The 14,471-nt window shown below is 44.0% G+C and overlaps 1 protein-coding gene across 3 annotated transcripts in view; it reads left to right on the top strand.

The window, feature by feature from the left end:
- LOC129827997 (short transient receptor potential channel 3-like) overlaps positions 1–14,471 on the top strand; it is a 95,241-nt gene that overhangs the window by 10,614 nt on the left and 70,156 nt on the right. For 2 of the 3 annotated variants that reach the window (XM_055889383.1, XM_055889382.1), the window contains exons 1-2: positions 547–1,673; positions 3,180–3,230. In XM_055889383.1, the coding sequence (XP_055745358.1) occupies positions 831–1,673; positions 3,180–3,230 (894 nt within the window). In that variant the 5' untranslated portion in view covers positions 547–830. Of the gene's footprint in view, positions 1–546; positions 1,674–3,179; positions 3,231–14,471 lie in introns of those variants that run through there. The other variant, XM_055889386.1, reaches the window with a different exon arrangement.

Raw genomic sequence — 14,471 nt, 5'->3', positions numbered from 1 at the left:
CCAAAGATTTATATATTATTCATTCCTTTCCTTTCCTTTAGATTTGTGTGTATTGTTGTAAAATTGTTTGATATTACATTGAGTTCAATACAAAACCTACAAAACCTTGTTAGATATTACTGCACTGTTGGAGCTAGAAACACAAGAATTTCGCTACACCCACAGTAACATCTGCTAAACACGTGTATGTGACAAATACAATTGTATTTAATTTGTACAAATACTTACTTACCCTTGGATATTATTAAGCCACAATCAAAAACAAGTAATCCAATGTGCTTTAAGGCTATGACTCTCATCTCTGGAAAGAGCAGTTGCTCAGATTCAAACCTGGCTGAGAAACCCATGGTATGTCAGTGCAACCTGTAGTGATATTACTCATGCATCTGTTGTGTTTCATTAAAATGCTATTAACGCCAGGAGGATTTCTCACTCAGTCTGTGTGGCGCTCTGTCACTGGCTCACCTCTCACTGAGAAGGCTGGGGTGGCTGGGTACTAATGAATACACGGCTGTCCGGCTGCCACTCTCCATTCTGTTGTGAAAGTAGGGGTGGCATGGGGTGGTGGAATTACGTGGCTGTGGGTCAAAGGACAACAGAGACTGTGCAGACAGCAAAGATGATGCCCTAGATGAGCCCTTATGCCAGACGTAACATTAGCTCCGAGCTTATATTACTGGTCTCTTTGAATGGTGAAGGGTCGTTTAGTAGACTTTGTAAAACATAGAGCTACAACTGAAGTCATCTATTTTTAGTTGAACGACAAAGCAGCTTGTTTTAACTTGTAGAGGGGCAATTTTTCTTTTTTTGTAGTAAACTTTGTGGTAAGTATGTTTGCAAAAGTCAAGGCTCTTCACAGAGGAAGTAACCATGATGTTGTTTTCTCCGTCTCTGCAAGGAAAGGGGCGGCGGAACTTGAGCTCCCCGCCCACCGGCGGATGACAGGGGCGCGGGAGAAGGGTCGTCGACCAGCGACGCGTGGGCCGGCCTTCATGTTCAACGACCACACCACCAGCATGACCGCCGAGGAGGAGCGCTTTCTGGACGCCGCCGAGTACGGCAACATCCCTGTGGTCCGCAAGATGCTGGAGGAGTCCACCACGCTCAATGTCAACTGTGTGGACTACATGGGCCAGAACGCATTGCAGCTTGCGGTGGGCAACGAGCATCTGGAGGTGATGGAACTGCTTTTGCGGAGGGACAACCTGGCACGCATCGGTGACGCCTTACTCCTGGCTATCTCGAAAGGGTATGTCAGGATCGTGGAAGCCATCTTGGCCCATCCATCCTTCCAAGCCAGCGGGCGGCTGACGCGGAGTCCGTGTGAGCTGCAGGACGATGACTTCTACTCGTATGACGAGGATGGCACACGCTTCTCGCCCGACATCACCCCCATCATTCTGGCTGCACACTGCCAGAAGTACGAGGTGGTACACATGCTGCTGTTGAAGGGCGCGCGCATCGAGCGGCCACATGACTACTTTTGCAAGTGCCCAGAATGCACCGAGAAACAGGGCAAAGACGCCTTCAGCCACTCACGTTTGCGCATCAATGCCTACCGGGGCCTGGCTAGCCCGGCTTACCTTTCGCTGTCTAGCGAGGACCCGGTGCTCACCGCGCTGGAGCTCAGCAATGAACTGACCAAGTTGGCCGACATCGAGAAGGAGTTCAAGGTAGGACACTTATGAGTTACTCGCACTCAGGATTGCAATATTCTGGAAACGTTGCTAAATTCACAGTTTAAAAAAAAAAAATCTATTTCTAAGAACGTTCTCAACATTGTTTGGTTTTTCAGAGAAACCTAGGAATTTGGGGAAATGTACAGAGTTTTGCAAACCTTCTACTAAGAAGCTTAATGCTCAATGGTCTGTTGTTTTTTCTGCATTTATTTTGATGGCATAACCAAGTTTGATCGGTTTCTTGGCATGGTACCTACTAGGGCTGGGCGATATGGCCAAAATTCACATTTTTGACGGTATTTCACTATATTTTATGTTTTTGATGAATAATAGTTCTAAATTTGCTTTATGAGGAGTGTGTGACCCTAGGGTGGCAACACATATATTCTAAATCATTTCAATGGGTCTTTCTCCATTCTGATTGTTTTATAATGTTCAGTTCAACTTCAACCTAAAATAATTTCCTACATCAATTTCTGCATTTCCTGCACTCATTTGAGATCATTTCCACACTGCCATGATATGGGCAAAAATACCAGGCCTTATTTTTAACCAAATGTTGCAATTGCGATTTAGATCAAAACCCTTGGGTGAACTTTTGGAATCATGGAAATAGAATGTTTATTATAATTCTATAGTTAGAATATAAATAATAGTGGGCACTTTGAATAGTGTTGTTTGACATGACAACGAATGAAAATGCCATGGATGAGTTATTGTGACAGGGTAGGAACCAAAGGAATGTCAAGTGTTTCTATAATCTTTGGCTACATTAAATCTTTATTCATATAGCCAACATATTCATGCTTCGCCAATTCCTCTTTGATTTAGAATATACTGTTGCACAAACAGCATGCTGTTTTAAGCCTCTACCAGTACTGGTATCAGGCTGTATTAGCTAGCTACGTTTGCTCTGACTCAGTACTTTTATTAGCTAGTTAGCTAGCCAGCTAAATAGTGATTAGCATTAGTGGCTAAAACGATTTAGCTGAACTTGCTAAGAAAATACAAACTAGCTGTTTGCAGATGTAAGAAACACAAACTAATATTGTAATTATAGAACGCTTGTGGATGTATATTAAGATCAGAGTGGAAACAACAGGGGACGGGGCTAGGTATGTGTGGAAAGCTGCATGGAGAGAGCGGAGAGGGATGACTCAAGTAGCGGAGTAAACTATAAAAATGTGCGTTACACACGGCGTATCACATTTAACAAACCAAACATTAAAATACCGTTTAAAGAAGGTAAAGTAAAAACCCAATCCGGTCCGTGCCTAAATACCGGTATATCGCCCAGCTCTAGTACCTACAAGATTGATGATTGTTATCAGGCAAAGTCTTGTACAATAGCAATGTGTTGATGCTGCTTAACTACCCTTTTAATTTCTGCCTCATGTTTTCATTTAACACCGATGTTGTCATGTAATGAATCTTCAACCTGTGTGTGTGTGTGTGTGTGTGTGTGTGTGTGTGTGTGTGTTATGCTGCTGTCACCACCAGGATAAAAAGAGCCATAAAAAAGAGACCATGCAGCACAATTGCTTCTCCCTGGTAAATATTTTTAATTACATCAATTCATTGACATTGCAGATAAACATTCTGAAAGAGACTTGAATTACAAGAGCAGTTAATGGGAGATAGGCGGGGAAAAAAACTAACATGTCTTCTCCTTTAAGAACTTAGATTTTTTGTATTATTTGTATTGATTGTAAAAATGAGTTCACTGAACCACATTGCCACAAAAGCTTGTTATCCAAATTTGCTAAAGTGTTCCATGCTGTTAAACATATGACAAATTAACAACCAGTTTGAGCTTGTATGATGCAACAAGCTACACTGAATTTGTTTTAAATGAGAACATTTCAGGAAAGGATGCTTGTTTGTAGTCTGGATACCAGTCTTTTTAGCTAACATTCCACTCCTTGCCACTCCCCACTGGGCACAAACTGGTTAAATCAATGTTGTTTCAACATAATTTGTCAATGTATTGTGACGTGGAATCTACATGGAAAATACAATGAATTTTAAAAAGTCCAAACTGTTGTTTTGAGAGGGAAATTACAACCACATGACTGTCATCATGGTAACCAATTGTCAACATTAACAAACCTTGTATAAAATATGTTGAATTTGTACCTTTGAAACAATCAGATCTACAATGTAATGTCCACTATAAGAAAAAAACTATAGGCTGGGCCCCACTGCCTACTGGAAAGTTGATCTACCTATAGATACCCTTCGGTATCCCATCCAGGGTTTTAACCAAGCCCAGTCCTGCTTAGTTTGGATATCTGTCACCAACTGTTACCAATGTGCTATCGTGATGATTGTTGAAAAATCTCCATTTAGTAGATTCACTGGTGCTATCAAAGTCATTCCGAAGGGTAGGTTTAACAGAGCAAATGAAATGTAACCATACTGTATCAATCATACGTCATCCATGATGCTATTTAGGACTGTATAGCATTTGGGAAGGCATCGAAAGCTATTGTTTCAATTCAACCTAGGATTAAACTAAAAATAGACAATACATATAGTCCTAGGTTTTCACACGTTACATATAGCTCTCAATATCCGGCCTCATACAGGGCTTGTTATCTTTTTGTTCTGAAACCTGTTTCCTTCCATGTGTTCTCTGAATTGTCCTTTTGGCCTCCCTCTGTGAGAGACGATATCAGAACATGTTCTAGTGAATCAAGCACAGTAAATGGTGCACTGCCTCTTGCCACACGGTGCAATGCTTCACTTTACAGTTGGATCACAATGTTCAGTTATAAGTAACTGGGAATGTAGGAATTGGACTTGCCTAAGACTGTATTCAAATTGTCTCCCATTCTATTCTGTCTTTGGACAGAGGGATTATAACAATCGGTCACAATTAGAAAGAATAAAGCACTAGACATGAACAAAGTGGCAGATACACTCTGAACGTCAAGTTGTTCCATGGCAATTAAATCAAGAATAAATGCTCTCAGCAAACAATCACATTTAAAAACACATTGGACTGTTCTCCATTCTCCTATCCGGCAGGCAGTACCGGTGCATCAAGGCTTAGACCAACAGACTCTTAAACTGCTTCTATCCCCTGGCCATAAGACTGTTAAATTGCTAACAACTACTGCTCCCCCTCACACCTACGCTGCTGCTAAAATTATTTTTGAAATGTTTATTATTGAATATTATTGCAGTGAAGCCGCTTAACATTTACATTACATTCAGACATCTAACAGATTCCCATCCAGAGCAACCAGGGTCAACGCCCTGCTCAAGAGCACGTTGACAGATCTCTCACAAGGTCAAAAACTGGGACCCGTCATTCTATCGTCATTCTATCCCCAGCCCAGTAAGTCCACTCCCACTTGTCTCCAATCTAATTGAATAGAATCCACAGATTGCGAGTTGAAGATAAATACTTTTACAAAGAGTATTAGTATATTAGTAATTGACTGACCATGTCTCTCCAGATCTCCCAACAATGCTGTTTCTAGGGTCAATTTTAGATTGTTATGCTTTTCCAGCCATTCCTGAACCTGGGACCAGAAACGGGCTACCTGAGGGCAATACCAGAACATAATGGTCTTTTGACTGTGTATCCTCACAACATAATCTGAAGAGCTGCGATGATTGTATGCCCCAAATATTTAAAAAAATCATCGGTGGCAAGAATTCTATGTAATAATTTTAGTCTTGAATCTTGTATCGTTTTATATATCAACTCATACACCCTGTAGCATGGAAACGGTACATCAGAAATCTCTTCCCAGCAATCTGTAAGGCACAGTTTTCAAAATCCTGGTCCTCAAATGGAACTGAACTATTTATGCTATTTTTATTCCTCCGCCAGTTTTGATCCTTTATATTGGGAAGACAGACCAGTTCCCTACCTCCTCCCGCTGCCACCTGCTCCTTACATTTTTGGGCAAATGCTGTAGTCAATTGGTTGTGATCTTGGATTGCGCAAACCTTCCCACATAATTCTGATAACTCCATGAAAGACATCTACCATTCCAATTTACAATATAATTTAAAAAACATATTTTCCATAAATACAGGACTTTTATCAACCAGCACATTTGAGTTCAGCCATAACATTTGTTGTAAAATTATTATTGATTTGATATATTAATACCACTATGCTGCTGTTCATTGATTATTGATTGCCATTAGTATCTATATATTTATCCTGCTACTGGTCACTGTTACTCCTGTATTACCATTTAGTATATTACCATAAGTATGTATATATTTCTGCTACCAGTCACTTGTCAGCCCTGTTTACATGTACTATATACACTACATTACCAAAACTATTTGGACACCTGCTCGTCAAACATCTCATTCCAAAATCATGGGCATTAATATGGAGTTCGTCCCCCCTTTGCTGCTATAACAGCCTCCACTCTTCTTTGAAGGTTTTCCACGAACTGTTGGAACATTGCTGCAGAGACTTGCTTTCATTCAGCCACGAGCATTAGGGCACTGATGTTGGGCGATTAGGCCTGGCTCGCAGTCGGCGTTCCAATTCATCCCAAAGGTGTTCGATGTGGTTGATGTCTGGGCTCTGTGCAGGCCAGTCAAATTCTTCCACACCGGTCTCGACAAACCATTTCTGTATGAACCTCGCTTTGTACACAGGGTATTGTCATGTTGAAACAGGAAAGGGCCTTCCCCAAACTGTTGCCACAAAGTTGGAAGCACAGAATCGTCTAGAATGTCATTGTATGCTGTAGCGTTAAGATTTCCCTTCACTGGAACTAAGGGTCCTAGCCCGAACCATGAAACAGCCCCAGACTATTATAGTTGGCACAATTCATTTGGGCAGGTAGCGTTCTCCTGGCCTCTGCCAAACCCAGATTCGTCCGTCGGACTGCCAGATGGTGAAGCGTGATTCGTCACTCCAGAGAACGCGTTTCCACTGCTCCAGAGTCCAATGGTGGTGAGCTTTACACCATTCCAGCCGCCGCTTGGCATTGTGAATGGTGATCTTAGGCTTGTGTGCGGCTGCTCGGCCACGGAAACCCAAATCATGAAGCTCCCAACGAAAAGTTATTGTGCTGACGTTGCTTCCAGCGGCAGTTTGGAAGTCAGAAGTGAGTGTTGCAACTGAGGACAGACGATTTTTCCGCGTTACGTGCTTTAGCACTCGGCGGTCCCGTTCTGTGTGCTTCTGTGGCCTACCACTTCGCGACTGAGCCTCTGTTGCTCCTAGACGTTTCCACTTGACAATAACAGCACTTACAGTTGACCGGCGCAGCTCTAGCAGGACAGACATTTGACGAACTGACTTGTTGGAAAGGTGGCATCCTATTCCACTAATTTGAAGGGGTGTCCACATACACTATACATACAACATTATCTGCCGATCATGCCCACACTGACACTATTACACACACACTCACACACACATTTACATACACACTCTCACCACCATGCAAACACCCACCCACCACTTATGCTGCTGCTATTCTTCTTCTTATTTATCCTGCTACAAGTCACTTTCTCTTAATCCCTACATACAGGGATGCATCACGAATTGTGTTCTTAGAGCAAGGTTGAAACAACAGTGTGATCGATTTTTTTTTTCTCACTCCAAGCTACATTTTTTTCAAAGATAGTATTATTTTCATTTCAATATTTATTTATTTTATTATTATTATTTTTTTTTATCCCCTTTTCACCCCAATTTTTCGTGGTATCCAATCGCTAGTAATTACTATCTTGTCTCATCGCTACAACTCCCGTACGGGCTCGGGAGAGACGAAGGTCGAAAGCCATGCGTCCTCCGAAGCACAACCCAACCTAGCCGCACTGCTTCTTTAACACAGCGCACCTCCAACCCGGAAGCCAGCCGCACCAATGTGTCGGAGGAAACACCGTGTACTTGTCCCCCTTGGCTAGCGTGCACTGCGCCCGGCCCGCCACAGGAGTCGCTGGAGCGCGATGAGACAAGGATATCCCTACCGGCCAAACCCACCCTAACCCGGACGACGCTAGCCCAATTGTGCGTCGCCCCACGGACCTCCCGGTCGCGGCCGGCTGCGACAGAGCCTGGGCGCGAACCCAGAGACTCTGGTGGCGCAGTTAGCACTGCGATGCAGTGCTCTAGACCACTGCGCCACCCGGGAGGCTCATTTCAATAATTAACGCACTTTGCTGAACTCAAATAAAAGTGGTATTAGCTGCGTCTATTATAGGATGATAGTACTATAATATTATAGGGATTGAATGAAGCTCAGTGTTAAATTCAAATCTCTCTATCACCATAGCTAAACCAATATAATACCAATCTCGATGAAAATTAGCAAATCAACTTGATTGGAGGTACACAACACACTCATGGCCTCTTGTGTGAGCTGTTCGGCTGTTACCGAGAACCACATCCTGGACTTTTTAACAGGGTTGTTTGCAATTTATTTTTTTGAGTATTTCATACCCAGCTCAAATTCTAAACGTCAGATTAAAACGAGACTATAGCATCCATAGTGACCATTGGATTTAAAAAAATGTCGGATTGACTAAGTTTGTAGGCGCAACAGTTTTTATTAAATGTATAATTTATCGCCCTCAAGTGCTAATTTCTGTCCGTTAAGAACCAACAATGTGCTACCTTTTTTCAGCATTTTTGACAAAGCTAACATAATTTTTTACCCGAAACTCAGAGTTCTAACACCGGATTGGTTGCTCGGCAACAACACAGCTGCTTGCACCATGCTACCACTGCGGGTCATAATAAGTGTATGCGAACAAACCTAGGATACTGTATATAGCTAGCTATATGTTGGCATTGAAGCTGAGGTTAATCAATAAATGCAAAAAAATTGTTTGATTAGCTGGCTAACTAGCTAACGATATGTAGCTAACAAGGAAAGCTAGCTAAATAGCTAGCTATATTTTGTTTTTTCACATAAGGCTGAAGTCATGTGTAAACTGCTGATCTCGACACTTGCGTGTAATCGGAGCACAAACAACTATGCACAAATAAATTAGTCCTTGGCTGCTATGATAGGCAATTAACTTTAGTTAGCAAAGTAACCTTAGCCAACATAAGATTGTAACGTTAGCTAATGTGTATGGCCAGTTCATGCACCACAATAGATCATACTTTCTTACACAAAACATAACTTGCTAGTTACGTTAAGTTTAAAACCACCAAACTTTGGGAAACTGCCTGTCACGTTCCTGACCTATTTATGTTAGTTGTTATGTGTGTTAGTTGGTCAGGACGTGAGGTTGGGTGGGCATTCTATGTTTTCTGTTTCTGTGTTGGTTTTGGGTTGCCTGGTATGGCTCTTAATTAGAGGCAGGTGTTTGGCGTTCCTCTAATTAAGAGTCATATTTAGGTAGGCGTTGTCACAGTGTTCGTTGTGGGTGATTGTCTTCCGTGTCTGTATGTTATTTCGTACCACACGGGACTGTTTCGGTTTATGTAGTCTGTTTCCTATTCGTGCGTTCTTCGTGTCTATGTAAGTTCTCATGTTTAGGTCAGTCTACGTCGTTTGTTATTTTGTATCATTTCAAGTGTAGTTCGTGTTCGTTTTTCGTCTTGTTTAATAAATATGTGTTCAAACTTCGCTGCGCCTTGGTTCCCTCAATACTCCTCCTTTTCCGAAGATGGAGAGGAGGAGGATCGCCGTTACAGAATCACCCACCATACCAGAGCCAAGCAGCGGAGTCAACGGAGTAAAGGACAGGGCAACAAGGACTTCTGGACTTGGGAGCAGATATTTAATGGAGAAGGTCCCTGGGCTAAGGCAGGAGAAAATCGCCGCTCTCAGGAAGAGAGGGAGGCAGCTAAAGCCCAGGAGCGGTGGTTTGAGGAGGCAGCAAGGAGACGTGGCTGGAAGCCCGAAAAGCCATGGGAACAACTGGAGGCACTGAGGAGAGCAGAGGCTACCGGAGAGAGGAACCGGAGCTATGAGGGAACGCGTCTGGCACGGAAGCCCAAAAAGCCCGTAAGTAATTCCCAAAAATTTCTTGGGGGGGGGCTAGGAGGTAGTGGGCCAAGGGCAGGTAGGAGACCTGCGCCCACTTCCCAGGCTTACCGTGGAGAGCGGGAGTACGGGCAGGCGCCGTGTTACGCAGTAGAGCGCACGGTGTCTCCTGTACGAGTGCATAGCCCAGTGCGGGTTATTCCACCTCCCCGCACTGGTAGGGCTAGATTGGGTATTGAGCCAGGTGTCATGAGGCCGGCTCAACGCGTCTGGTCTCCAGTGCGTCTCCTCGGGCCGGCATACATGGCACCTGCCTTACGCATGGTTTCCCCGGTTCGCCTACATAGCCCGGTGCGGGTTATTCCACCTCCCCGCACTGGTCGGGCAACCGGGAGTATTCAACCAGGTAAGGTTGGGCAGGCTCAATGCTCAAGAGTGCCAGTACGCCTCCACGGTCCGGTATTTCCGGCGCCACCTCCCCGCCCCAGCCTAGTACCTACAGTGCCTACACTACGCACTAGGCTATCAGTGCGTCTCCTGAGCCCAGTTCCTCCTCCACGCACTCTCTCTGTAGTGCGTGTATCCAGTTCGGTGCCTCCAGTTCCGGCACCACGCACTAAGCCTCCTGTGCGTCTCCAGAGCCCTGAACACACTGTATCTTCTCCCCCTACTAATCCTGATGTGCTTGTCCTCAGCCCGGTGTCACCAGTGCCGGTACCTCGCATCAGGGATAGAGTAGGCTTTGAGAGTACAGTGTGCCCTGTCCCTGCTCCCCGCACTAGTAGGAAGGTGCTTATCCTTAGCCCGGTGCCTCCAGTTCCGGCACCACGCACCAGGTCTACAGTGCGCCGTATCCGGCCAGAGCCACCCGTCTCCCCAGCGCCATCTGAGCCATCCGTCTCCCCAGCGCCATCTGAGCCATCCGTCTCCCCAGCGCCATCTGAGCCATCCGTCTCCCCAGCGCCATCTGAGCCATCCGTCTCCCCAGCGCCGTCTGAGCCATCCGTCTGCCATGAGCCTGCAAAGCCGCCCGTCTGCCATGAGCCTGCAAAGCCGCCCGTCTGCCATGAGCCTACAGAGCCGTCCGCCAGACAGGAGCCGCTAGAGCCGTCCGCCAGACAGGAGCCGCTAGAGCCGTCCGCCAGACAGGAGCCGCTAGAGCCGTCCGCCAGACAGGAGCCGCTAGAGCCGTCCGCCAGACAGGAGCCGCTAGAGCCGTCCGCCAGACAGGAGCCGCTAGAGCCGTCCGCCAGACAGGATCTGCCAGAGCCGCCAACCAGACAGGATCTGCCAGAGCCGCCAACCAGACAGGATCTGCCAGAGCCGCCAACCAGACAGGATCTGCCAGAGCCGCCAACCAGACAGGATCTGCCAGAGCCGCCAACCAGACTGGATCTGCCAGAGCCGTCAGCCCGCCATGAGCGTCGAGAGCCGTCAGCCCGCCATGAGCGTCGAGAGCCGTCAGCCCGCCATGAGCGTCGAGAGCCGTCAGCCCGCCATGAGCGTCGAGAGCCGTCAGCCCGCCATGAGCGTCGAGAGCCGTCAGCCCGCCATGAGCGTCGAGAGCCGTCAGCCCGCCATGAGCGTCGAGAGCCGTCAGCCCGCCATGAGCGTCGAGAGCCGTCAGCCCGCCATGAGCGTCGAGAGCCGTCAGCCCGCCATGAGCGTCGAGAGCCGTCAGCCCGCCATGAGCGTCGAGAGCCGTCAGCCTGCCATGAGCGTCCAGATTCGTCAGTCAGCCATGAGCTGCCCTTCAGCCTTAAACGGCTAGATACCCAGAACTGCCCATCAGTCCAGAGCTGTCTCTCTGTCCGGAGCTGCCTCTCAGTCCGGAGTTGCCCCTCTATCATTATCTCCCTCTCTATCTTGATCTACCTCTATATTCTTATCTATCCCTCTGTCTTGATCTATCTCTCTGTCCCGGTGCTGTCCCTATCAGTGATGTTATTAAGAGGATTTTGTGGGGGTAAAAGGAGGGTGGACATTCTTAGAGGGAGGAAGCTAGGATGGATTATGGTGGGGTTGGGACCTCGCCCGGAGCCTGAGCCACCACCGTGGTTAGATGCCCACCCAGACCCTCCCCTAGACTTTGTGCTGGTGCGCCCGGAGTTCGCACCTTATGGGGGGGGTAATGTCACGTTCCTGACCTATTTATGTTAGTTGTTATGTGTGTTAGTTGGTCAGGACGTGAGGTTGGGTGGGCATTCTATGTTTTCTGTTTCTGTGTTGGTTTTGGGTTGCCTGGTATGGCTCTTAATTAGAGGCAGGTGTTTGGCGTTCCTCTAATTAAGAGTCATATTTAGGTAGGCGTTGTCACAGTGTTCGTTGTGGGTGATTGTCTTCCGTGTCTGTATGTTATTTCGTACCACACGGGACTGTTTCGGTTTATGTAGTCTGTTTCCTATTCGTGCGTTCTTCGTGTCTATGTAAGTTCTCATGTTTAGGTCAGTCTACGTCGTTTGTTATTTTGTATCATTTCAAGTGTAGTTCGTGTTCGTTTTTCATCTTGTTTAATAAATATGTGTTCAAACTTCGCTGCGCCTTGGTTCCCTCAATACTCCTCCTTTTCCGAAGATGGAGAGGAGGAGGATCGCCGTTACACTGCCACACTACTCACGTTAATTGGTATGTTGGTATGTTATTGGGATCGCCATTAGCTGTTGCAAAAGCTACTCTTCCTGGGTTCAACACAAAACATAAAAAATGACATTATACAGAACATTAATAGACAAGAACAGCTCAAGGACAGAAATACATCAAGCATTGCACAGACCAAGCGAAGTATGGTAAGATGAGGTAGACACATTTCAGACAGGACAAACACTGCAGTTATCTATGCTACATTTCCTCGAAGAACAACCAAGACCACACAAACCATAGTCGAGAAAACAAATTATTTTGTTAAGAAACAATATAAGTAAGGTATACCTAACCTTTTTTTAATGTACTCAGAGGACCGTTATTAGCATGTTTTAACCACTCCTTTAAAACAGGTATATTTTCAGATACTCAACATGAAGGTCTGATTTAATTATTTCTGAAACAGGACCGAAATGGTAAATATATAGATCCAGTCAGTAAAGGAAATTGGAGGCCCCTTACACTTCAGTGTTGTGACGCAAACATTCTAGCAAAATGCATAGCGCTTAGAATTTAAACGGTATTGTCGGATATTATTAATCCTAATCAGACAGTTTTTTTTACATGGACGATACATTGGAGATAATATAAAACAAGTACTGGAAACAATAATACACTATGAAAATTCTGGGAAACCAGGCCTGGTATTCATAGCTGAATTTGAAAAGGTTTTTGAATAAATTACGACTGGATTGTGTATATATAAATGCCTGGAATATTTAATTTTGGAGAATCTCATTCAATGGGTTAAAGTTATGTATAGTTACCCGAGATGTAAAATAGTAAATAATGGCTACTTCTCAGAAACTATTAAACTGAGTATAATAAGGTTGTCCTCTATCGGCATATCTATTTCTTATAGCCGAAATGTTAGCTCTTAAAATCAGATCCAACAATTATATCAAGGGGCTAGAAATCCAGGGCTTGAAAACAAAGGTGTTATTGTGATAATTCATGTTTTTTTTATCCACAATTTTGATAGAGGATCTAGATACTTTTTCTAACCTCTCATGATTACAACCAAATTATGATAAGGGTATTAGGTATTGGATCACAAAAAACAATACAACTTTTACATTACCGTGTACATTATTAATGAAATGGTCTGACAGTGATGTGGACATACTCAATATTCATATCCCGAAATAAATAAATAATCCCACTGCAAACAATTTTAATAGAAAGTTAGAAAAAATAGATAAGATCTTGCTACCATGGAAAGGAAAATACCTGTCTATTTGTGAAAAAAATCACTCTGGTTAACTCTTTAGTCATATTCCAGTTTACCTATTTGCTTATGGCCTTGCCTACACCTAGCAACTTGTTTTTTTAAAGTATATGAGCACAAAATATTATATTGTATATGGAATGGCAAGCCAAACAAAATGAAATGGGCCTATTTATATAATGAATATGAATTCGGAGGGCAGAAATGATTAAATGTTAAAGCATTAGAACTTTCACTAAAGGTTTCAGTCATGCAAAAGTTATACTTAAATCCGAACTGGTTCTCCAGCAGATTAGTAAGAATGTCTCACCCCATGTTCAAGAATGGCCTTTTTCCCTTTATTCCAAAATATAGCTATTTTTAAAACACGCCATAGAAGGTTGATTTCAATTTCAGTTTAACCCTCCACAAAAGACAGAACAAATAATACAACAAATATTATGGTTAAACTCAAATATACTAATTGATTTAAAAAACAACAACATTATTTTTACAATAGATAAAGGTATCATTTTTGTAAATTGTATAATAAATCAGACTGGTGGAGTTATGTATCACATGCAGCTAACAAAAATATATGGTAATGTCTGTTCGACCCACAATTACAATTAATTGCAGCATTACCGCAAAAATGGAAGGGGGGAAAAGTAAGGAACTTGTCTGTCGATCCTGCATTAAAGAAGAAAATTGGTTAAAGAAAATTGTGATAAATAAAAAAGTATACCAGTTTCATTTAAGGACCCAAAAAATTGACAGCTGTGCCATAGAGATTGTAAAATAATTGGGAAGTTATTTTTGATGTACCAATTCCGTGACACATGGTTTATGAACAGATACACAAAATGACTGTGCATTCAATACTACAACATTATTGCAACCAATAGAATGGTATATACAGTGGGGCAAAAAAGTATTTAGTCAGCCACCAATTGTGCAAGTTCTCCCACTTAAAAAGATGAGAGAGGCCTGTAATGTTCACCATAGGTACACTTC

The sequence above is a fragment of the Salvelinus fontinalis genome, chromosome 29, assembly GCF_029448725.1.
Source record: "Salvelinus fontinalis isolate EN_2023a chromosome 29, ASM2944872v1, whole genome shotgun sequence".
In the NCBI taxonomy this organism is placed as follows: domain Eukaryota; kingdom Metazoa; phylum Chordata; class Actinopteri; order Salmoniformes; family Salmonidae; genus Salvelinus; species Salvelinus fontinalis.
This window is presented reverse-complemented; position numbering and strand designations above follow the sequence as displayed.